Here is a 26018-nt window from a genome sequence, read left to right as displayed (position 1 = left end):
CCGTCCTGGCAAATTCTGGACTGTTGGTATCTATGAGCATAAGACTCAGTGTTAAAAAATGCCTGAAAACCTCTTTAAAAATACTTGAAAAAGTCTTCCTATTCATTTCAATTGTAAAACCCCTTTACTTTTCATACATTTTTTTTTAATTTTTTTTCCCTTTTTTAGATTTGGAAAACACTTAGTAGGAGAAAAGACAGTCAGGAGTGAGTTTGTTAAATTGACTCCTGATGGAAAATGCTCCAAATTAGGCACAAAGTTTCAAAACTGCTTCAGGGAATGAAAAACTCCTCCAAAATCTTAAAAAAAAAAATAAAAAATACTTCCAGAAACTGTTTCCACTTGAGAAACCCATCTTTTTCACAGCCTCGAATAACTTTGCACGTCGTAGACTTGGTTCACATGTAGTATTTTTCAGAAGTTGAAAAAACACATCAGTATCTATAGCCAAAATCAGGAGTGGCACAATCAGAGGAAAAGTAAAATAGAAACGTGCACCATTTCTACATTTTTCACCCACTCCTGGTTTTGGCTTACAATAAATATTGATGTTAAATACTGAACGTGTGCATGTGGCCTAAATAGAATTTCCCACCTCCCCAGTAGAAAAAAAAAAAAACCCTCATATGAACAGCCAAGTTTTTTTGATGAGTTTTTGCATCAGAAACTGGCTATGTGCACTTGGGGTCTTTCTGCTGAGATTTTGGAGCTGAAAAGCCAACTTTTTGAGGTTGTTTTGAAGTTTGGAGGAGGATTTGGAGAGTTTCCGCTCAGTTTTTAAATATCGCCCAATGAGTGTTTGCAATGGAAATTAATAGGAAGATTTTCCAAGTGTTCTTCAAACGTTTTTTTTTTTCAGGAGGACCTTGGTGTGGATCAGCGCCAAGAAACTCCTCAAACAACTCTGTATGAACATAGGATAACTACAGTAATGTGGTTCTGTGCCACCATCACCAGTTTTTCTATAGTAACTTGGATGCAATACTGTGTAAGCATTACACAGTGTGTGCTGTATGGAGCACATATGGCGAAGCCAGCTAAAGCACATAGGGCGGCGCCGGAAGGAGAACATAGGCCGCTGCCGGAAGGAGACCATAGGGCGCCGCCGGAAGGAGTACATAGGGCGGCACTGAATGGAGCGCATGGGGTGGCACCAGATGGAGCACATAGGGTGGCACCAGATGGAGCACATAGGGTGGCGCCGGATGGAGCACATAAGGCGGCGCCAGAAGGAGAACATAGGGCGGTGCCGGAAGGAGAACATAGGGCAGTGCCGGATGGAAAACATAGGGCAGTGCTGGATGGAGCAAATAGGGTTGTGCCGGAAGGGGAACATAGGGCGGCGCTGGAAGGAGAACATAGGACGGTGCCGGTTGAAGCACATAGGGCAACGCCGGAAGGAGAACCTAGGGCGGCGCCGGAAGGAGAACATGGCTCGGTGCCAGATGGAACACATAGGGTGACGCCGGAAGGAGAAGATAGGCCGCCGCCGGAAGGGGAACATAGGGCGGCGCTGGAAGGAGAACATAGGACGGTGCCGGTTGAAGCACATAGGGCAACGCCGGAAGGAGAACCTAGGGCGGCGCCGGAAGGAGAACATGGCTCGGTGCCAGATGGAACACATAGGGTGACGCCGGAAGGCGAACACAGGGCGGTGCCGGAAGGCGAACACAGGGCGGTGCCGGAAGGAGAACAAAGGACGGCGCCGGAAGGAGAACAAAGGACGGCGCCGGAAGGAGAACATAGGGCCGCGCTGGAAGGAGAACATAGGCCGCTGCCGGAAGGAGAACATAGGGCGCCGCCGGAAGGAGAACATAGGGCGCCGCCGGAAGGAGTACATAGGGCGGCACTGAATGGAGCGCATGGGGTGGCACCAGATGGAGCACATAGGGTGGCACCAGATGGAGCACATAGGGTGGCGCCGGATGGAGCACATAAGGCGGCGCCAGAAGGAGAACATAGGGCGGTGCCGGAAGGAGAACATAGGGCAGTGCCGGATGGAAAACATAGGGCAGTGCTGGATGGAGCAAATAGGGTTGTGCCGGAAGGGGAACATAGGGCGGCGCTGGAAGGAGAACATAGGACGGTGCCGGTTGAAGCACATAGGGCAACGCCGGAAGGAGAACCTAGGGCGGCGCCGGAAGGAGAACATGGCTCGGTGCCAGATGGAACACATAGGGTGACGCCGGAAGGAGAAGATAGGCCGCCGCCGGAAGGGGAACATAGGGCGGCGCTGGAAGGAGAACATAGGACGGTGCCGGTTGAAGCACATAGGGCAACGCCGGAAGGAGAACCTAGGGCGGCGCCGGAAGGAGAACATGGCTCGGTGCCAGATGGAACACATAGGGTGACGCCGGAAGGCGAACACAGGGCGGTGCCGGAAGGAGAACAAAGGACGGCGCCGGAAGGAGAACAAAGGACGGCGCCGGAAGGAGAACATAGGGCCGCGCTGGAAGGAGAACATAGGCCGCTGCCGGAAGGAGAACATAGGGCGCCGCCGGAAGGAGAACATAGGGCGCCGCCGGAAGGAGTACATAGGGCGGCACTGAATGGAGCGCATGGGGTGGCACCAGATGGAGCACATAGGGTGGCACCAGATGGAGCACATAGGGTGGCGCCGGATGGAGCACATAAGGCGGCGCCAGAAGGAGAACATAGGGCGGTGCCGGAAGGAGAACATAGGGCAGTGCCGGATGGAAAACATAGGGCAGTGCTGGATGGAGCAAATAGGGTTGTGCCGGAAGGGGAACATAGGGCGGCGCTGGAAGGAGAACATAGGACGGTGCCGGTTGAAGCACATAGGGCAACGCCGGAAGGAGAACCTAGGGCGGCGCCGGAAGGAGAACATGGCTCGGTGCCAGATGGAACACATAGGGTGACGCCGGAAGGAGAAGATAGGCCGCCGCCGGAAGGGGAACATAGGGCGGCGCTGGAAGGAGAACATAGGACGGTGCCGGTTGAAGCACATAGGGCAACGCCGGAAGGAGAACCTAGGGCGGCGCCGGAAGGAGAACATGGCTCGGTGCCAGATGGAACACATAGGGTGACGCCGGAAGGCGAACACAGGGCGGTGCCGGAAGGAGAACAAAGGACGGCGCCGGAAGGAGAACAAAGGACGGCGCCGGAAGGAGAACATAGGGCCGCGCTGGAAGGAGAACATAGGCCGCTGCCGGAAGGAGAACATAGGGCGCCGCCGGAAGGAGAACATAGGGCGCCGCCGGAAGGAGTACATAGGGCGGCACTGAATGGAGCGCATGGGGTGGCACCAGATGGAGCACATAGGGTGGCACCAGATGGAGCACATAGGGTGGCGCCGGATGGAGCACATAAGGCGGCGCCAGAAGGAGAACATAGGGCGGTGCCGGAAGGAGAACATAGGGCAGTGCCGGATGGAAAACATAGGGCAGTGCTGGATGGAGCAAATAGGGTTGTGCCGGAAGGGGAACATAGGGCGGCGCTGGAAGGAGAACATAGGACGGTGCCGGTTGAAGCACATAGGGCAACGCCGGAAGGAGAACCTAGGGCGGCGCCGGAAGGAGAACATGGCTCGGTGCCAGATGGAACACATAGGGTGACGCCGGAAGGAGAAGATAGGCCGCCGCCGGAAGGGGAACATAGGGCGGCGCTGGAAGGAGAACATAGGACGGTGCCGGTTGAAGCACATAGGGCAACGCCGGAAGGAGAACCTAGGGCGGCGCCGGAAGGAGAACATGGCTCGGTGCCAGATGGAACACATAGGGTGACGCCGGAAGGCGAACACAGGGCGGTGCCGGAAGGAGAACAAAGGACGGCGCCGGAAGGAGAACAAAGGACGGCGCCGGAAGGAGAACATAGGGCCGCGCTGGAAGGAGAACATAGGGCGGTGCCGGTTGAAGCACATAGGGCAACGCTGGAAGGAGAACATGGGGCGGTGCCAGATGGAGCACATAGGGTGGCGCTGTATGGAGTAGCAGTGATTTCCATCAGACTCCAGGCTCTGCATTATAGATGCACATAGTACCGGTACTAGTAATATACCTTCCATAATGGTAAGTAATGGCCTATTATTGTATCCCGTACCCTTGGAGATCTCGGATTGTACAGCGCCGGATTGCTGGGTGCTTTTTCCCTTTAACCTTCATTTAATTACGCATTAATAGGATCAAGGTAAGAAATTCCCCAACTTTCTATTCATCCGAAAATTAAAACTGACACAAACTTCAAAACCTTCTACATAACAGATTAACATTCTTTTAAAGGAAAATTCTTACAATTAACTGGGTTCACAAAGTCGGGGGCGGGCGGGGGAAGGGGGGGCGCGGATTTATAGTGACACGCAGACCAAGTTCTAAAGCAGAACGCTGCGCAAGTGTAACCAATGTGCTTTCATCACGAGGGCAAAAATTCGGTGTGTGACAGTCATTAAAGGATTAGAGAATATGATTTCATGCATGATAGCACTCACCTCTTGGGCAGTAGACATCTGGGGCCCAGCGATTGCACTCGTAATTATCTCTTGCCTTTTCGCAGGTGAAACATTTAAATCCCCCGGGGTACGGCGTCGCTATAAAAACAGTACATCCAACTGTTAGGGAACACATCTATATCACCAAGGTGCGCGTTAAAGAAGCTGCTCCTATTACAGCAATGCAACCTTTAACTAAAAAAGATGGCGGGGACACAAGAGATGGCGCCGAACATGGCGCATACATGTCTGCCATGTTTATAAAGCCCCCCGACATACGGATGTCCACTCAGGTCAGCCTACGGTGCATGTGCTCATATAGGACAATGGGAAAGAAATCTACCCCGAGAACAAAAGGATCAAACCTGTTGATGTGTAGATCTGCCCAATTCTGCTATACCCAGACATCTGCCCTTAAAGGGAACCTGTCATCAGAAATGTACCTGTAAACCTAAAAGTTTCCCCCTCTGCAGCTCCTGGGCTGCATTCTAGCAAGCTTCCTATAGTTTTTGTGGCCCCTTTTATACCAAAATAAATACTTTATAAACTTGTACCTTTTCGTATGCAAATTTTGAAAATTATCCATGGGGGCGGGCTGCCTGGTGTCCGTTGTTGTCCTCCTGCCGATTTACGCCGCCCCCGAACGCTGAATTTCAAACCTCAGGACGCCGCCCCTGGGCGCCCGTGTTCCCGCGCATGCGCTGTGCGACTGTAGCGGTGCTGTGCACTGTGTGCACGTGTGACCGCTGGTGACGCTTTGCGCGGGCACGAGGTTATGGGCGGCGCTGTGAGTGTCATCAGCAAGTGCCGCCCATAACCTCGTGACCGCACTTTCCCCTTTGCCTCCTGCGTTCTGCGCAAGCGTCTCCTCGTAACCTGTGGTGGCCTGATCCGCTCCTCCCATCTATTTCCTGCTGCAGGGCAAGATGGCAAAGGTGACGTCGGATCATTTGGCCAGCGCTTGCGCAGAACGCAGGAGGCAAAGGGGAGAGCGCGGCCACGGTATTATGGGCGGGCACTGGTGATGCATTCACAGCGCCGCCCATAATATCGTGCCTGCGACCATGTCACCAGCAGTTCTCGCGTGCACGGGACCTCGGGCGCAGTGGGCGGCGTCCTGATCTATGAAATGAAGCAATGGGGGATGGCGTAAACCAGAAGGAGGGACAGTAACGGACGCAAGAGAGCCCGCCCACATGGACGATTTACAAGAATTGCAGACAAAAAGGTACAACTTTATAAAGTGTTTAATTTGGTTTAAAAGGGGGCACAAAAAGTACAGGAACCTGCTAGAATGCAGCCCAGGAGCTGCAGAGGGGGAAACTTTTAGGTTTAAAGCTCAATTTCTGATGACAGGTTCCCTTTAATGAGGGCTGGGAGGTCCCCATACATATTATATGGTTGGACTTCCAAGGAGTTTTTCAATGAGTTTTTGGAGTGAAAACTCTTTAAATCCTCCAAATCTTGAAAATCTTCAAAAAAAAAAAATGGAATTTTTCTGATCCATGGCTAAGTGCACACCAAATTTTTTTGCAGTGTTTTCGAAGCAAAACTGAGCAGGACCTCTAAGTTTTTTGAGGACTTTTGCATTTCGCTCCAAAAACTCCTCCTAAAACAAAACAAATCTGTGCGCATAGCCACTGTCTAATCCCAAAAAAGACTGTGTGCATAAAAGCCTAAATGGGTCCAGCCTTTTTACTAATTGAAGGACATAGCAGAGCCGAGCGTGCACGTGTCTAGTGGCTCAGAAGAGAGCGCTGTAGGCTGAGCGAGCAGATGACAGCTTTCTGATATGTCTGACCAGCTTATGTCTGCATATAAAGCAGGTGGGTATAGATTACTGCATACATCTATAGGAGTCTGGGAAAGCTGGGTGACATGCAGAAGATTGGAGAAGTCAGGTGAGGATTACATGGAGGTGTTTGAGAATCATGGTTGACATTCAGGTTTTGGGAAAGCTGGGTGACATGCATGTTTTGGAAAAGCTGTGTTGGTATGCAGGAGTTTTGGGAAAGCTGTGTGGTATGCAGGAGTTTTGGGAAAGCTGGGTGACATGCATGTTTTGGAAAAGCTGTGTTGGTATGCAGGAGTTTTGGGAAAGCTGTGTGGTATGCAGGAGTTTTGGGAAAGCTGGGTGACATGCATGTTTTGGAAAAGCTGTGTGGTATGCAGGAGTTTTGGGAAAGCTGTGTGGTATGCAGGAGTTTTGGGAAAGCTGTGTGGTATGCAGGAGTTTTGGGAAAGCTGGGTGACATGCATGTTTTGGAAAAGCTGTGTGGTATGCAGGAGTTTTGGGAAAGCTGGGTGACATGAAGGAGATTGGAGAAGTTGGTTGAGGTGACATGGAGGTGTTTGAGAATCATGGATGATATTCAGGTTTAAGGCCATGTGTGCACTAGAAAGTGACTTTTTCGTAAGGAAAATCTGGACCCTCTTAAAGAATCCCGCACCTGCGGTAAAAAAATGCAACAAAATCCGCATGCGGTTTTACCGCGGTTTGCTGCGAATTTTCCGCGGGTTGGTCCCTGCGGATTTTTACCCTTATCTATGGCAAAAACCGCAGGTACCTGCGGAAAAGAAGTGACATGCACATTAATTCTGCAGCGGAAAATCCACGGGTATAAAAAAACGCAGTGTGCGCACAGCATTTTTTAAGATCCATAGGATTTGCTGGGGAATGACTGCAGCAATGTAGAAAAGAAAACCTGGGTGACATGCATATCTTTGGGAAAGCTGGGTGACATGCAGGAGTTTTGCGAAAGCTGGGTGACATGCAGGTTTTTGGAAATCTGGGTGACATGCAAGAGTTTTGGGAATCCTAAATGACATGCAGGAGGTATGAAAAGTTGGGTGAAAAGTAAGGGTTTGAGAAAGCTGGGTGACGTGCAGGAGTTTTGAAAACTTGCGTGATATGCAGGAGTTTTTGGAAAGCTGGATGACATACAGGAGTTTGGAAAGTTGGGTAAGTTGCAGGGGTTTTGAGAAAGCTGGGTGACATTCAGGTTTTGGAAAAGCTGTGTGTGGTATGCAGGAGTTTTGGGAAAGCTGGGTGACATGCAAGAGTTTTGGGAATGCTAAATGACATGCAAGAGGTATGAAAAGTTGGGTGACAAGTAAGGGTTTGAGAAAGCTGGGTGACATTCAGGTTTTGTAAAAGCTAGGCGACATGCAGGAGTTTTGGAAAAGCTAGATGACATGCAAGAGTTTTGGGAATGGTAAATGACATGCAGAAAGTATGAAAAGTTGGGTGACAGGCAGGGTTTTGAGAAAGCTGTGTGATGTGCAGGAGCTTTGAGAAAGCTGGGTGACATGTAGGAGTTAAGAAAAGTTGGGTAACTTGCAAGGCTTTTTTTTTGAGAAAGCTGAGGGACAATCAGGTTTTGGAAAAGCTGTGCAACATTCAAGAGTTTTGGAAATGCTAAATGATATACAGGAGGTATGAAAAGTTGGGTGACAGGCAGGGGTTTGAGAAAGCTGTGTGATATGCTGGTGTTTTGTAAAAGCTGGGTGACATGCAGGAGTTTAGAAAAATTGGTTGACATGCAGAGGTTTAAGAAAGCTGGGTGACATTCCGGTTTCAGAAAAGCTGTGTGATTATGCAGGGGTTTGGAAAAGTTGGGTGACATGCAGGGGTTTGAGAAAGCTGGGTGACATTCAGGTTTTGGAAAAGCTGGGTGACATTCCAGTGGGATTTGTAGTGCCACCCAGACTGTTTTTTCACTCCGCTTACCTAGTAAAATAACTAAGAAATCAAATTTTTAATAATTTAACAATAGAGGAAAACTCAAGATACTATTGTCCTAAAGGAATTGCAGTCCTTAAAGGGAAACTCCACAGATAATGACTACTTCACTCAGTAATACCAAGGTCAATAAATAAATATCGGAACTGAATCTTACTTGATGGATAGAGGAAGACGATATCTTGCACTGTGAAGTCCCGGGAGTGAACTGTTTGCAGCCAGTCAGCAACGTGACCTAAGAACAGGAACCAGGCCACCGCCGGCCACAATTCCATCGCAGAAGAAGGTCCAATTCATGCAGCCATCAGTACAGCCTCCCTTATACCTGAGGATAGAAAAATATCAATATGGAAGAGATCATCTTGTATCATAATAATAAGCGTATAACCTGCTTGTTGATTGTTTCCCTAACATGTTCAGGTGATTACCACTGATTGACCTCATGGAATGTGTCAGTATTCTAAACTTATCATTCGGATTTCTGCTTTGTTCACTTTCTTGTTTATTGCTATGTGGAAACTGTCAAAAAGCAGGCTGCATACAGCTATTATTTTTAGTAATATGATTATTTATTGTATAAATTCAGGCATCAGGATTCAGGAAGCTTTCCCTCCATATATTAAAAAAAAAAGAAACGTACACTCTTCTGCACCTTCTTTTCCAAACACATTAAAATGATATCCTGCTTGCTGATGGTTTCCAGGAAGAAAACAGGTCCTCTTCTAGAATCTAGGGTTCAAATCTACCAGAACCACGTGGTTCGTTTGTCTTCTGATAGAGAATTGGGGCTGATGAGTGAGCAGTCTTTGTACAGCGCTACAGACTATGTTGGCACCATATACCTAACAAGTTAGTTATTTGTGTGCATTCGGCACCGCTTATCGATCCGATCAGAATTCTGTGACATCTAATGGGCCCATTCTCGCCGTCAGCGCCAGGATAAGCACATTATCCACTGAGGACGTGTTTAATCTCGGAGCCACAGCCGCCCGGGCTATTGTATTTGGCTCGGATTCACAGGATGTTTTTCCAAATTTAATCCAGAGCAAAAAAGTCCTGACAAAACACAAAACGCCTTCCTGCAGTTTATTTACATAGAAGTAGACGTGTCGCTGACCGAAATCCCCTTGTCAGGTCCATGACATCAATGCGGTATCTGTTAAAGGGGCAGTGTATGTTATTCTGGAGTTCCCTTTTGTAATTATCCATTAGCGGTCACGTACATTGGATTTAGGCAGCACTGATTTATTTCTTTATTTATTTATTTTTGTGTATGTCCAAATAAATGCTACCTATGATTGAGCAACTTAGGACTTTTTTGGCAATGGATCATCAGCCACTACTCAAACAACCACTGCACATCTGCCTCCCACTGAAATCAATAGGAGGCAGATGTGCAGTACTCGGCCTCGGCAGCTATCAGAAGACAGGGCGGCTCCAGAACTGAGCAATCGTGAGTGTTATCTCACTCGGGGGAGACCCCATGTGCATCTGGTGTCTGGTGCCGCTGGCAGGTTCACTACTGTTTTTTGATAACATCTCCTTGCTTGTGGTGCTGCAAGGATTAAGCACCCTCTTCTGCCTGGCTGCTGGCTGCAGCTGCCAATCTCAGGTGTGGCTCTTCGGGATCACTCCCCTTCCCTATTTAAGTCATGTGATCTGTTAACATGATGCCTTTGATAGAAACTGAATCCCTCATTTCTATGTAGTCCACTTTGGAAGGAGCCCGATCTGGAAGAAGTTAGTCTTGTTGTGTGCAGCAGTGGTGTTTGCTGAACTGAAGCCACCTGGATTATCTTTTCCCTGCATGTCTATTCCCCCTGTTTGTATTCCTTCCCTTGTGTTTCTGTATTGTAGTGGTGAGTCTAGTGATCTCGTTGGCCTGCTCACTAGCCAGGGTGAGGGTAGGGCCAGCTGAGGGTCCAAGGTATCCTGCTCGCCGACAGGTTGAAAGAACCTGTATAAGGACACTAGGGAGATCAGGAGTCAGCTTGGGGTGAGTTCAGGAGGTGTCCCCTCACACCTCTCTCTAGCGTCAGGGACCTCCGTTGTATTGTGTTCCCTGTGTGTTGTGACATCTTCTGGGGGTTTATCAGGTACTAGGTAAACGCTGCTAGTCACATGCATGACATGAGGATTTCTAGCTGCCTTCTACTGCCGCCAGCACCGAAAACAGCTGATCCATGGGGGTGCCGGGTGTCAGACCCCGGACGATCAGACATTGATGACCTATCCTAAGGGGCACTTTGCACACTACGACATCGCAGGTGCAATGTCGGTGGGGTCAAATCGAAAGTGACGCACATCCGGCCTCGCTGTCGATATCGTAGTGTGTAAAGCCTTTTTGATACGATTAACGAGCGCAAAATCGTCGTAATCGTATCATCGGTGTAGCATCGGTCATTTCCATGATTTGGAAATGACCGATGTTACGATGTTGTTCCTCGTTCCTGCGGCAGCACACATCGCTGTGTATGAAGCCGCGGGAGCGAGGAACATCTCCTACCTGCGTCCACCGGCTCACGCCGGCTATGCGGAAGGAAGGAGGTGGGTGGGATGTTTACGTCCCGCTCATCTCCGCCCCTCCGCTTCTATTAGCTGCCTGCCGTGTGACATCGCTATGACGCCGCACGACCCGCCCCCTTAATAAGGAGGTGGGTCGCCGGCCAGAGCGACGTCGCAGGGCAGGTAAGTGCGTGTGAAGCTGGCATAGCGATAATGTTCAATATGCCAGCTATCACCATGATATCGAAGCTGCGACGGGGGCAGGGACTATCGCACACGGCATTGCAGCATCGGCTTGCGATGTCGTTGTGTGTAAAGTGCCCTATAGGCTAGGCCACCCTTGTTAAAGTAGCTTATAACCTCTTTAATATAACAAACATAGAAAAGTTTCGACATAAGCGAGTGTAACTTACCAATCTAATAAAAAAGAAATCCCAAGAAAGATGCAGAATGGGTGAAATTGTAATTAGTGCATATTTTTCACGTGTTTAACCCTCTGGATGACAAATTTTTCACTTTCCAGCTCAATTCTGAATGTCCATCCATAGCCTGGAACACAAATATGTGGATTGTTAATGTCCGCTCCTTCACTGAACATTTCTAATTCAGCTTTAAGTATAGGGTCAAGTGATCCATGCCTTTTAATGCTGGTCATAGACATATTGTCCACGGTCACAATTATAGTTGAAACATTACCCATCTTTAACCCTTCAAAAGCAAAACTGTTACTGATAATTTCCAACACTTTGTTTCGCATCATAACTGGTCAATAATGTTAAAACATTTGCCTGACTACCCTAATGGGAGTAGTAATACATAGTATGTTGATTGTCACGCAGCTTTCTAAAAAAAAAAAACAAAAAAAACAAAATGAAGTCAAATTTGACTACGTTTTTAAAAAGATAAGACAATGAAACTACTGCAGGGGAAATTTTTACATAATAGTGAACAATATTTCAAGTAAACCATATAATTAAGAGCAATACAGTGTTCAGGGCAACCTGCTTTTTTATGTTTTAAAAACATTTTCCCTATGTCGACCTTAACATAAAAATTGTTTGTTATAAATATTACCTATAAGAACTATATTCACTAACCATAAATGTTGTACCGCCATGGGGTTTATCACAGGGCAAAAGTTCTAGAAACCTGTGTAACACATATAGTCAAAGCGCTATATTCATTAACCATAAATGTGGTACCGCCACGGGGTTTACCACAGGGCAAAAGCTCTAGAAACCTGTGTAACACATGTAGTCAAAGCACTATATTCATTAACCATAAATGTGGTACCGCCATGGGGTTTATCACAGGGCAAAAGTTCTAGAAACATTTGTAACACATGTAGTCAAGTTCATTATAACACACAAAGAATGCTGACATCAAACTCCTTATATTTAACTATTGAATCAGCAGGTTTGTGCTTACAAACCAAGACCACATAATGGGATTAAGTTCTAAAATGACAACCTGTCACCCAGCACTCTCTTGACAGACACATCAGTGTCTCCAGAAGCTTACTCTGCAGATATTTTCAAAAACAAAAAAGTAAGGTATTCCTAATTTGACTTGCCTACATCACACATGTAGATCACACATATGTTAATCGGTCTCAAGATGAAAAGAAAAATGTGATTCTCTATAATTATTTGTTGGCTATAGTCATGCTTAGTATTTTTCTACCAAATCTCTAGTTTATCCATACGTATTATTGGAAGCCCCTTGAAATGAATAAATAGTAGATGTGCTAGAATGTTTCTCCATCTGTCCTGGCCTCTAAATGAGAGTGACCACACATATGTGGCATATTTCGCACTGTCATTTTAAGAATTAACAATACTGAAAGTCCTGAAAATAATGAAAACCTCAATAAAAGACACATAATTACAGGTAATTGTGTAAATATGCATAATTAATCTTGTCTTGGGTTTAGAGAAAGGTGACAAATCTAAAGACAATTTAAATGTTTCTCATGTTTTTTGAAGAAGTGAACCTGAATTAATTTTCAGAAATAAATATTGGGAATTCTCTACAATAACTTTAATTTTAACCCTTTTAAGTAGAAAGGGAAATTGAGAAAACATGAAGTCCTTGCTCATATCATTGTCAGAGGATCTGTTTGGAATCCATGGTGCACATGTCCTGGGAGAATGTGATGGACCCCATCATTGGCGGACATAGACAGAAAAGGGCCCCTGTGCAAGAACAGTATACGGGGCCCCTTTGCAGTCCAATAACCCATCATAATAGACAAGTCCACCTGCTTTGGGGGTGAAAATGGGCCCCGTTACCTCTTGGGCCCCTATGCAACTGCACAGGTTGCACCAATGATATGTCCGCCCCTGGACTCCATTATATATCCATGACGTTAATTAGATTTTGTTGGTGTCTGTCATGTGTTAGATCCACCACAGCGTTGTATCTTCTATTATAAACACTAATGTGAACAAAACCCTAAATCTGGAGTGGTCTGTTAAATTATTAAAAACCTTACTGCTGTCAAGCTTTTTGAAATCATCCAGTTGCTAGACGATCAGAAATATCAAACTATTGGAAATCTGGTGATGACTATTTTGGTGATGATGCTATTTTGGCTTGATGTGGCGGCACGGTGGCTCAGTGGTTAGCACTGCAGCCTTGCAGCGCTTGAGTCCTGGGTTCGAATCCCACCAAGGACAACATCTTCAAGAAGTTTGTATGTTCTCCCTGTGTTTGCGTGGGTTTATTCCGGGTTCTCTGGTTTCCTCCCACACTCCAAAGACTGATAGGAAATGTAGATTGTGAACCCCAATGGGGACAGTGTTGCCAATATACAGTGTGTCCACTCATATCCTGTCCACAGCCATTAACTTGAGAACAGCGCAGCTATAGGCATAGAAGTGGTGTCTAGGTATAGTAAAGTACCCATGCACTACACAATGAAACCACCTATAGCGCACCTGGTGGAAAACAACGGAGTTTGCATTTTTATCTTGAAAACGGAACGAAATAGAGAAAAAATGTCAATTAAAAAATTGTAGGGCATCATCAATTCAATACGAATCGACACCTTGCATACAGAAATGCTATGATATGAAACCCATGACCCCCCCTCCCCAAAAACAATGAATGCTGGTCACGCATATGGCGCTCATTTAACTTTAAAGGGCCCCCGTCAGCTGCAATGCACATCTGGCCTCTGCACAGCATATTGTATCTTGCTGCACGTTGTGCAATATGGCAGGTGACACGTTTGCACAAGCATCTGTGATACGCTGTCATAGGTCCTGCAATGTTGGTGGAGGGGTCGCATACACCTGCTGTTTGATGTGACCTCCCAGAAAGAAGTCCAATAGGGTCAGGTCAGGTGAGCGCGGAGGCCACTCCATACAGCCACCATACCCAATGACTTGTAGGAAGGTCTCTATGAGGTATCGCTTCACGTCCGCAGCCTTGTGAGTTTTACTCATTCTAATCATAGCATTTCTGAATGCAAGGTGTTGATTCGTATTGAATTGATGATGCCCTACAACTTTGTAATTCACTTTTTTTCTCTATCTCGTTCCGTTTTTGAAATAAAAATGCTATCTCCGTTGCTTTCCACCAGGTGGCGCTATAGGTTGTTTCATTGAGTAGCGCATGGCTAATTTACTATACCTAGACACCACTTCTATGCCTATAGCTGCCGCTGTTCTCAAGTTAATGGTCGTGGACAGGATATGGGTGGACACACTGTTTATAAAGCGCTGTAGAATTAATAGCGCTGTATAAGGAATAAATATTATGTAGCCTTTATCTGCTGCCCAATGCTTGGACCTATACTGTAGTTCTAAATCCCATCAAGCCAGATGCATAGCCTATCAAAATACTAAGTTCAATCTCCAGCTTATTGGACACTTCAATGTTATTTGACTTTGAAGAATTTTAGACATGTAAACAAAGTCATTGGAAGGCAAAGGGACACCCGGCACAATACAGAGGTACACTGGGGATGGAGAAGGAGAGAAATGCTCTGACATTAGGGAGCAGTGGTCAGGGCACCTCCTGATACTAACCTGTGTCTGAACCCTGAGCTACCCTAATGTCCCTATGCGAGTTCTTCCCCTTGTCACCGTCTCATTCCTAGTCCCTAACTGTCCCTTCACTCACGCTGTATAGTGCCATGGCCAGTGAGTCCACTAGACTAATGTTCCTCAACTCCAGTCCTCATGGCCCACCAACTCCACATGTTTTCAGGATTTCCTTAGTATTGCACAGGTGATAATTTATTCACCTCCACAGGTGATGATTCCAACACCTCTGCAATGCTAAGGAAATCCTGAAAGAATGCACTTTTGGTGGACCTTGAGTTGGAGAACTCTGCACTAGATGTCACCACCACTGTGATAAAACACAGGTGAAGGACAGACATAGACAAAAGAATATGCACCAACTATTGCAGCCAAACACCAAGACTGCATGAGGCCAGAGGTCAGCAACTTAACTGCTGCAGCCAAGGTGGTACGGCTCAAGGGCTCAAGGTGGTACGGCTTCAACATCTTCAACAGACTTCCTCCTTCAATGGTGGTCAGTTTGGAATGCTTTCTGAAACCGGCATCAGGTGATGAAATATGTGACTATTTAAAGGGAAAAGGAGTGGTCACAAACTGACTGATATGAACTAACAAGGAACTACCAGTAAAGAAAGAGTGTGTCCCTTGCTGCACTAAAAGAAATATTCAGAGTCTCACAAGCCAATGTGAGACTTCAAAACCAAACTTTTCATATGTCTCCCAAGGAGCGAAGACCCTCGTGACACTTCCTGCAAGATTCAGTTCCTTATCAAAAAAATCCAAGCCAAGGTAGAGTACCCTTTTTGTGCTGCTCTGGACATGTTAGTGCACCCAGAGGTATATTTTTTCCCCAGTCCTGTTTCTAACTTTAAGGTTTACACCTAAAAGTCATTGTAGGAATATCTCAAGAAGACTCTAGCATCATTTCGCTCATGGCGTTGACCTTCTAAATTTGTGCTTCCCAAACTCCAGTCCTCACGACCCCCAACAGGTCATGTTTTCAGGATTTCCTTAATTTAGCACAGGTGATGCCTTGATAATGATTCCATCACGTATTCAATAGTAAGGAAATCCTGAAAACATGACCTGCTGAGGGCCATGAGGACTGGAGTTTGGGAAACACTGGTCTAAATGAACAAAAATCAACCAAAATGACATTTCATCTTCAAAAAGGCTTTAAAATTAAATACCTACAAGAAAAACAAATGGTGGATATCATTACCGGAGTAAGTAACTTAGTGGTGGTTTATTGCAGCAAATCCCAACCCCCGGCAAATATTTCCTCCCCGCCATGGAATGACCTTCTCATTGTGTCTATCTTGTCATTTTGGTGCTAAAAACTTTTAGTAACTTCTCAACTGTTCTGTAAACTTATCCCCCTCCTGAACCAAAAAGTTTTGCGGTTTCCACCCAGGGGTTAGGTACAGTCCGCGGTCTTCTCAGGTTTCAAATCTCATCAAAGGAAATTTAAATAATTTAAGAAGAGCAGCTGCAAGAACAGGGGCCTCAGATATCTGCAAGATAATGAGGCCGCGCGACACCCCAGGGGAGGTGGAAGGTCAAAGTAAAAAATATTTTGGGCTTTTACCGCTCTGAAGATGACAACCTTAGAAGATGCTTTTAATGAAATTCTATTAGTATTTACCAGCACACATGCATAAGTGTAACACAATATGAGAAGGTGATATCTCCCATTACTTCATTAATTGACTTTTTAATCTCATGTTTTTGTTTTTTATCCAGTTTGTATTTATTGTTTAAAGTATTTTAACTGATTGTTCCTTTTTATCTTTGCTTCATTTTTGTTTCGTTTTCATCTCTTTCCTTTTCTTTGAGTTTCTTGCTACAGATTTGATCTTATTTTTGCCCCCATAGCAGATCTCACCGGAATTGTCCTATGTGTTGTCAGCCATACGGCCTCCGTGCACTGTATTTCCATGTTGGATGCTTCTAGGGGAGAATATCTTAGTAAATAAGAAGTAATATTGAATCTGACCTTAGATACTATGTATCAAATAGGAGGGGAAAAAATGGAATAGTAGAAGGTTCATGGAGCTCTGTGTAGTGGTTGAGGGCAGAGGAAAAGGGTGGTTGCTCAGAGCACCAAAGTCCAATGAAGGTCGAAATTCACCCCTTCCGTTCTGGGATATGAGGTCACTCTAGACCCGTTCAGCTACCCTCTCAATGTTCCACCTATGGGGGTTTCGAGGGACTCGGCCAGACTGCTCCTTCACATTTGGACCTCGGCGAAATGTTTGATATCTTCATTTTGGAAAAGGAGCCTTCCTCCCACTCTCCAGGATTTGGAGCTGAGAATCCAAGAGACACAACGGATGGAGTACCTTCACCGCATGTATCAATAACCAGCTGGAAAAATACCAACGGACATGGTCGCCTTGGGATCTTTTTGTGAACAATCATAATTAGCCGCCAGAGAAAAGAATGTATATACCTCGATATGCCGAACAGATGTATTTCATGCAAAATATGTCAATCACCCCCTCATGCTCTTCCCTACCTTATTTTTCCCTGAGTCTCCCCTGTCTAAAAGTCTTGTCAATCTTTGCCAAAAACTTTGATGTGTAATTTTGCATTTTTATGTTTTAAAATGGAAACGTTTGCAAATAAATAAACAGTTTAAAAAAAAAAAAAAAAAAATTCACCCCTTCCCCCACTGTCTGATGATCACTGCTTGCGAGTGCTATTTAATCTCGGCAAGCCATCTGGTTCTGTGCATCCAGAGCACAACTGCCAAGCTGAATTGGTGTCACGTCCCCACTGGAGTCCGCTCCTGCAACCTCTTCTACGGTCACCAGGCGCCGCCGTATTCCTGCCATGGACGGTGCTGGTGACAGGAGAGGAGTCGGTGCCAGTGGCTCCGCTCAGCTGGGTTTCCCTGGTACCTGCAGTACCACTGGCTGACTGTAGGTGGCGTGTGTGTTCCAGCTGAAGTTACCATCATTCAACTACAGCCAATAGGAAGACACCATACCCTTCTAATCCCCCTGTTGTCTGCTGGTCACTGCCAGATATAGTTTTGTATTCCTGCTAGTGTTTGGTTCCTGTTCTGTTCTGACTATTGATCCCTGTGTTTTGACCTCTGCCTGCTCATTGACTGCTCTCCTGTCTGCCATTTTTTTAACTCGCTGCCCTTTCCGGTTTTGACCTCTGCCTGATTTCCTGACTACGCTCCCACCTGCCAATTTTGTCCCTTTTTATGCCTCCTGGTTTGGACTCTGCCTGATGACCACTCTTTCCTAGATTGCAGCCTTCCATAGGCAGTGATCTCCTAGACCTTGTGTAATTCCAAATCCCGGTACAGGGGATAAAGTGTTTCAGGGGTTTTGAGATCCTGCCGGCTTGGTGGCTAGCCCTAGCCTGTCCGTGTTAGTCATCCTGAGTCTGTGGTCAAGGGTAAGCATTACAATTGGTCATCGGCTGCTGCGCTCTGCATGGGCAGTGACCAAGATGACAAAGCTCAATATAATTAAAGTAAGCTTTATCATCTCGGTTACTGCCTATGCAGAGCACAGCGGCCAATCTCATATTGACTGCAAAAGTGGATAGCAAAATGACAGCACATGAGCAACTGGTAAATAAAGACAGCATTTAATCATTCATTACTCTGCTTCTACACATTTGCACTTTTTTCTAAGCTTAACTAGGGATAGGGCTAGAATTAAGCTTGGGGTTTGGGAAAGAATGCTGTTTTTTTCAAATTTAAAGACTGATTTCCATAAAAGACAAAAATTAGAAAATAAAAACTATAATTACATCAGTATTCTCGGGAAATAATACAGTTGTTTGACGAATAGGGAATTCCATATTAATATGATTGAAGGGAGTCAGGGAGTGATAACGGTTCATGTGTTGGGGGGTCCAAAATATGTCCTTGCCCCAAGCACTGGAAAAACACACACTCCGCCACTGGCTATATGGTAATCATATATTAACGTGGCACGGAATTGAATATGCTTGGCCTTCTAGTATGGCCACTAGTGCGTTGAGGGACAGTTATTAAAGAAAAAAAATGTAAAAAAAAATTCAGCTCACCACAAGTACCTAATGCCTCTCGTCCTCCTCTATCTGCACGGAAGAACCTTGGTAAGATGTGAACAGTTGTGAAAAGAAACAAGTCTAGAGATGAAAGAAGGCCATCTCATGGTTGAAAAAGTTGAGTAAAATAAAACTTCACATTTATTTCATCGATAAAAATTGCAAGTAATCAGGCAGAAAAAAAAGATAACCCCATATATATAGAAAAAAAGCGAGAAAACCAACGCGTTTCGGCTATGCTTTATTCATGGTTTCATGCCGAAATGCGTTGATTTTCACTTTTTTTTTTATACTGTTCTCTCTTTTCGCTGTCTGATTGCTTGTAATTTTTTTCTTGAAGAAATAAATGTGAAAGTTTTTTTTTTTATCAACTTTTTCAACCGTGAAATGGTCTTCCTTCATGACTGGACTTTTTTCTTGTTTTTTTTTCACAAGGCAGAGTTAAACATGTATCAGGAAAAACATGTATCCTAATTCACTTCATTTCATAATTTTATTATATTTTTTTTTTTTTTTTACAAAATGACAATAAAAATAAAAATGCAAACTCAATGAGTAGATACATAAGGCTCCTGCATATAAATAATAATAATAATAATAATAAATAATAATAAAATAATAATAAAATAATTAATAATAAATAATAATAAAAAAAAAATAATAAAAAAAAAAAGATTACCGTACTCTCCGCACTGGAACTTTCTTTGTGTAAGTGAAGTCATTCTGAGATTTCCTTGCAGACTGCACGCGGCAATATTTCCTTTTGGAATTAGAAGCCCATATATCTACAACACCATATACATCCAGTAACCATGAAACCAAACAAACTTATCTGACCTTCTGCTGAAAAATATTATTTTACCGTTTTTGAAAATTACTTGACTGCTTATTTAGCTGATGACAGCGTTTTGCCAGGAAAAGTGGAAGAGGCGTATTATTCTACAGGAAATCCATAAATCCATAGTTTTGAGAATTTTAGAAAAATATATCTATATATCTTAGGCCCCCTTCACACGCACGTGCCTCCGGTACGTGTTTGACAGTTTTCTCACGTACCGGAGACACGTACACACGTAGACCTATGTATTCCTATGGTTTCGGACACAAGTAAGTATTTGCGCACGGAACGTGTGTCCATCCCGTACTTCCGTGTGTCTGTGTGTCCGTTTTCTCTCCGGCATCACGGGTGTCACACGTAACGCAAACGCAGCACACGGATGTGTTCCGTGTGACATGCACCGGAGATAAGACATGTGTCTGCGTGAAAAAAACAAACCTTTACTCACCTTCTCCAGCCCTGCTGTCTCTCCAGCTGCTGTCACTTGCTGCCGACCGCCGCTCATTATGCTCATTGAATATTCACTTCACTGCGGCCGGAAGCAGCAGCAGCGGGAGACGGCAGGACCGGAGACCGAAGATCAGCACCACGGACAACAATGCCAGGGACAGGAGAGTAGAAAGTTCCCGTTCTACGTGTGTTATCACGGATAACACACGGAGAACACGTGTAGCCCATAAACACGGGTCAAAGAGGGCAAAACGGACCTCTGACACGTTCGTGAAAAACGTGCGTGGTTTTTCACGTACGTGTGAAAGGGGCCTTAAAGAGGTTGTCCACTACTTTTATATTGATGGCGTATCCTTAGGATAGGTCATGAATGGCTGATCGGCCGGGGTCTGACACTCCGCACCACCGCCGATCGGCTGTTCTTGATGCCGGCGGTGGCAGCAGACAGCTGGAAATGATCATTCTGAGCTGCCCCATCTTCTGAATAGTGGTCACATCTGCCTCGTATTGATCTGAAAAGCAGGTGGATGTGCAGTACCCAGCCTTGGCCTTTATCAGAAGACGGAGCAGCTCTGGAATTGAGGATTTCTGACTGCCTGCTGTCGCGTCTGACATCGAGAACAGCTGATCGGTGGAGGTGCGGGGTGTCAGACCCCGGCTGTTCTGACATTGATGACCTATTCTGATGACAGGCCATCAATGTAAAAGTAGTGGACAACCCCTTTAAGATATCCATGGGGATGGACAAATTACTATAGACTACAGAAGCCAATATATTCTTTTTTCCGGAGGCAGTTAGGGGTACTTTGCACGTTGCGACATCGCTACTGCGATATCGTTGGGGTCAAATCGAAAGTGACGCACATCCGGCGCCGGTAACGACGTCGCAACGTGTAAAGCCTAGATGCGCCGATAAACGATCGCAAAAGCGTTGAAAATCGGTGATCTGTGTAGCGTCGGTCATTTTCATAATGTCGCACCAATAGGAGATACGATGTTGTTCGTCGTTCCTGCGGCAGCACACATCGCTTTGTGTGAAGCCGCAGGAGCAAGGAACATCTCCTTACCTGCCTCCACCGGCAATGCGGAAGGAAGGAGGTGGGCGGGATGTTTACGTCCTGCTCATCTCCACACATCCGCTTCTCTTGGACGCCTGCCGTGTGACATTACTGTGACGCCGCACGACCCGCCCCCTTAGGAAGGAGGCGGGTCGCCGGCCAGAGCGACGTCGCAGGGCAGGTAAGTGCGTGTGAAGCTGCTGTAGCGATAATGTTCACTACGGCAGCTATCACAATATATCGCATTTGCGAAGGGGGCGGGGACTATCGCGCTCGGCATCGCTAGCTGATGCTAGCGATGTCACAGCGTGCAAAGTACCCCTTAGATTCAGAGTTGTCTCATGAAAATTTATAATAAAATATTGACCAAAAATGTGAGGGGTGTACTCACTTTTGTGATATTCTGTATCGCTTTATGGTTTTAAACTAAATCTACACAACTTATGAAATATTGACGATATCTATCAGATCTGCACAACTACGATGTGATTCATTTCCAACAGCCAGGACATAATTCGAGGCAATATTCTTGTCAAAATTGGAAATGCTGGGGGCAGATGTCACACCCCTGCCCTAAATTTTGGTCATGATTAAAAACAGTGAAATTTTAATCCTCGCTTAAAGGGATACTTCACAATTTATTTAATTTAAATGGAGGTTGTTCTGTAAGGGATTATAGCTGTAAAGATGAAAATCACTTACGTTTAATATATTTTATCTTACTAAATATCTGTAATCACCGGCTTAATATGATAAACATGGGCGGATTTATGGAAACTTACAAGTCTTAAAAGCCCCTTCAGACTTATTGCTTTCCAACATTATGACATATAGAAAATGGATTATTCCTTGTCTTTTTTTTATTTAAGAAGCATTTTCTTTATAGCCCTTTTTTCAGCAGGATGGGCCAACCATCTGATGTGTATGGGAGCCTTTCACTTTCTCCCGAAATAAAGGACCATTCAGTTGCATTTCCTCATTTGATCATATCGTTCCCAGAGCACCTTGCATATGTGTATGACATTGGCCGACTCCCCTCTCCCCATTTAGTTCACTTGCCTTCTTAGCTGGGAAAGGGAGATCCGAAAAGATAAGTTTAGGGAGAAATAGTTGTCGGGCTGCCAACCAGTGGTGTACCACCAATGGTGACAGTCCATGTGGTTGGTATGGGGCCCGTGAGTCAGGGGGGCCCGGTGCCAACATCAGCACTGGGCCCCCCTTGCCCGCAGGCCCCGTCCATCATCACAAAAAGCAATGATGAGAGAGTAAGCTGAGTGCTCCAATACTATCTAATGGGAGTAGTTAACTTTAAGGTGGCCATTCCACTTAGGCTCACCTCTCATTCCTATGATTAAGGTCTCATGGGGTTTCGAAAGGTATGAGATGGCCATATGTATCTCAAGTTCTAAATTTCATATATGGCTTTTATTAAGATGGAAATTTTTTTAATTTTTTTTACTTTTTTCAATTGGTGCCGGATTGCAACCTCTAGGAGACCAGCCTGGCATTGTCCGAGCATCGTTGAGGTGATTTGTAATTGTATTTCTCTGTGGGGCGTTAAGATGAAATTCCACTTTTTCCATCATTGTGTCTCAACCAACATTCACATCAGATGTTTGACCAAACTAATGCTAGTGGGGGTGTCACAAAGAGGTTTTTACTAACTTTACCAACTCTCATGGTGGCTTCGGGATCTGTTCAGACTTCTGATTCTGACACTAATAACTTCCCTGAGGTCTGTAATCAGCACAGGCTGACTCAGACGTCGACCTACAGATTGGTAGTTTATAGGGAGGCTAGCAAGAGTTAATCTCTGCTGGTCTGCTTCTGAGTCATCTTTGATCACATGTTGTGGGGAAGCCAATCACATCTGCTCCCTCCTATGTATGCTGGCTAGACACGTCCATTAGTGCCAGCTATAGTTTATCTTATCTGGTCTGGTGAGGTGTTGTAATCCAGACTAATGGTCATGTCACACACTACGACAGCGACGATGTCGCTGCTAAGTCACCATTTTCTGTGACGTAGCAGCGACCTTGCTAGCGATGTCGCTGTGTGTGACATCCAGCAACGACCTGGCCCTTGCTGTGAGGTCGCCGGTTGTTGCTGAATGTCCTGGACCATTTTATGGTCGTTGCTCTCCCGCTGTGAAGCACACATCGCTGTGTGAGACAGCGAGAGAGCAACAAACTGAATGTGCAGGGAGCCGGCTTCTGCGGACGCTGGTAACCAAGATAAATATCGGGTAACTAAGCAAAGGCTTGGTTACCCAATATTTACCTTCGTTACCAGAATCCGCAGCTTCTTTAAGCCGGCTGCCTGCTCCCTGCACACGTAGCCAAGGTACACATCGGGTAACAATAAGCAAAGCGGTTTGCTTATTAACCCGATGTGTACTCTGGCTACGAGTGCAGGGAGCCAGCGCTAAGCAGTGTGCGCTGGTAACCAAGGTAAATATCGGGTAACCAAGCAAAGCACTTTGCTTGGTTATCCGATATTTACCTTAGTTACCAAGCGCAGCATCGCTTCCACGCGTCGCTGCTGGCTGGGGGCTGGTCACTGGTCGCTGGTGAGATCTGCCTGTTTGACCGCTCACCAGCGACCATGTAACGACGTAGCAGCGATCCTGATAAGGTCAGATCGTCGTCGTGATCGGTGCTGCGTCGCTACGTGTGACCTAGGCTTAACTGATTGTTGTAGTATTTGTTGTTGTGTGTGTGACGCCCTGGCCTATCAGGTCGTCACAGGGTATTGTGCAATCTGCCCTTCTGCACAGTATCCACTCCTCCTTGGTTACGGATCCTGGTCCTTTTGGTGTTGCTAACAGCTTAGCCAGTCAAAATCCTAGGAACACTTTACACCGAACCCACCAGACACACCATTGGAGGGCCTGAAGGGAATAGGGCCACTCACATGGGGAGTTGGTAGGGAGAAGTGAGAAAGTGACAGAGAAGTGAAACAGGAGTGAAGGAGGAGGAGATGGAAAGTGACTCTCTGGGAGAGAGAGGTCACCGGTCCGGAGCAGGGCTCCTGGAGTTTACTAGGTGGCAGACGTTGGTCTGGGCCTGATAGGAGTTGGAACCCCGGTCGCAGGGGATCGTGTCAAGGGGCACGGACTGCCGAGGAGGGCAGCCGGCGGCCTTGAGCCATCACCGGGCAGGGGCCAGGGCACAACGGGGTACGTGGACAGACCCTAGGCCAGGAAGTAGCTTCACGCATCCTGGTGATTTACCCGACGGGGGTGAAGACTTCAAGATTCATCCCCAACCCGCTCCAAAATCGGGGTACTAGCGCATCGATGGGATAGGACTTTGTCAAATACAGTCCAAAGAAATCCTACGCGTGAACCCTGAGAGCAAGCTCACTCCATTAGCCATACGGGTGAGCGGGACCCGAAAAGTTTCAAGCTTGAGGATCCAACTAGTAAGAAGGTGCCACGGAAAAGGCCACAGGCTAACAACAACACCAAGGGCACGGATCCCGGCGTGCTCCCTTCAAGCTGCAGTGGTGCTCAGAATTCTGGTTTACAAGCTGTCGGTGTTATTATTCCTGGACTGAGTGAGTACACTGAAAAGCCCCTTTTCCTCTACCCAACGGCACCCCAAACACCAACACCCAACGGGCCCCGGGGCACAAACCCCCTACCCACGGAGGGGTTAAACATCCTGCTGCTACACCATCGCCACTGGGCTCCCGCATCAGCAGCGGTGGTCTGCCACATTACCACACACCGTGGGTGGCGTCACGAACTTTCAATTCCCCTTGTAAATATCCCCCTTTTACTGAATGACCGCACGACCCACGGGTCCGGAGACCCCTCGAGCCACCACGGATCCGGATCCGAGCAGCCCGGCTGCTGACACGGGGACGACACATGTGCAGTTGTGGAGTTAACCCCTGTTGCCCTTTTACTGAATGGCCGCATGACCCCCCGGGTCCAGAGACCCCTCGAGGCACTGCGGATCTGGATCTGAGCAGCCCGGCTGCTGGCACAGGAACGGCACATGTGCGGTTGTGGAGTTAACCCCTGTTGCCTTTTTGTCGCTACCTTCCTGCTCTTGCTTTTCTCCTCTCATTGTTGGTTTCTGTGTGTTGGCAGTGTGTCAGTTTTATTTCCCCCCCTGTCTGTCTTTATCTGTGTTTCCATATCTCCTGCCCCTTCCTTCCCAAGTGGGAGGGGAGATTAAGATCACTTCTGGTCAAAAGCTTAGCCAGACATGGGATTCAGGCATCTCCACCATTAGGGGTAACATTGAGGTTAGGGATAGTCTAGGGACCCCTATAGTGAGGGACGGCATATGAGCCCCTGTATTTCACTTTCCAACAGTCACATTGTGACAGCGGGTCTTTAGGTCACAAAGCCTAAATGTCCTACAGTTCAGGTGGAAAGTTTTTCCATAACAGGTTTACTGCTAATTGTTTCTCCAGAAAAAAAAAGGTTGTTTTTAAAGAAATGTTCTAGATAAGATTGTATAGTGCAAAGATCTTTGTTCACATTTCATGGCTGAATGACTGCACTTTACAAACCTGACATTTCACCATTATACAGACAACCACAATGCTATAAGGTCAATGATCACAAAGCAGAATCTGAGTCACTAAACGAGTCCAGACAGTAAGGAGTTTAGGTGAATGGTCTCTCGGGATCACAACAAGATGACGGAAACATCTCTAGTAATAGGACAGAACACGAGACAATGGGGAGACACGGTCATCTTTGCATTCATTCTGAAAATACTTCATTCCCTAGTGATACTGTCATATAGCTTGATATTGGAGGAGTCTAATAGTGAAGACAATTGTCTGGGACTCAAAACCAACTGATAAGGGTAAGTTCACATGTATAGGCTAAGTTCATGTCACGGTTCCGATGTGCGGAGCATATTGTGCTCTG

General features: G+C 46.2%; 1 protein-coding gene across 1 annotated transcript in view; it reads right to left on the bottom strand.

Moving 5' to 3' along the window:
* Nucleotides 1-26018, bottom strand: part of LYPD6 (LY6/PLAUR domain containing 6) — an 83138-nt gene that overhangs the window by 22845 nt on the left and 34275 nt on the right. Inside the window, exons 2-4 of the mRNA XM_075318810.1 lie at nucleotides 11105-11240; nucleotides 8344-8511; nucleotides 4445-4543 (exon numbers count right to left, since the gene is read on the bottom strand). Coding sequence (XP_075174925.1) covers nucleotides 4445-4543; nucleotides 8344-8461 — 217 coding nt within the window. The 5' untranslated portion in view covers nucleotides 8462-8511; nucleotides 11105-11240. The remainder of the gene's footprint in view (nucleotides 1-4444; nucleotides 4544-8343; nucleotides 8512-11104; nucleotides 11241-26018) is intronic.

Source organism: Anomaloglossus baeobatrachus, chromosome 7 (assembly GCF_048569485.1).
Source record: "Anomaloglossus baeobatrachus isolate aAnoBae1 chromosome 7, aAnoBae1.hap1, whole genome shotgun sequence".
In the NCBI taxonomy this organism is placed as follows: domain Eukaryota; kingdom Metazoa; phylum Chordata; class Amphibia; order Anura; family Aromobatidae; genus Anomaloglossus; species Anomaloglossus baeobatrachus.
Note: the sequence above shows the minus strand (reverse complement) of the source record. Positions and strands in the feature narration are given on the sequence as shown.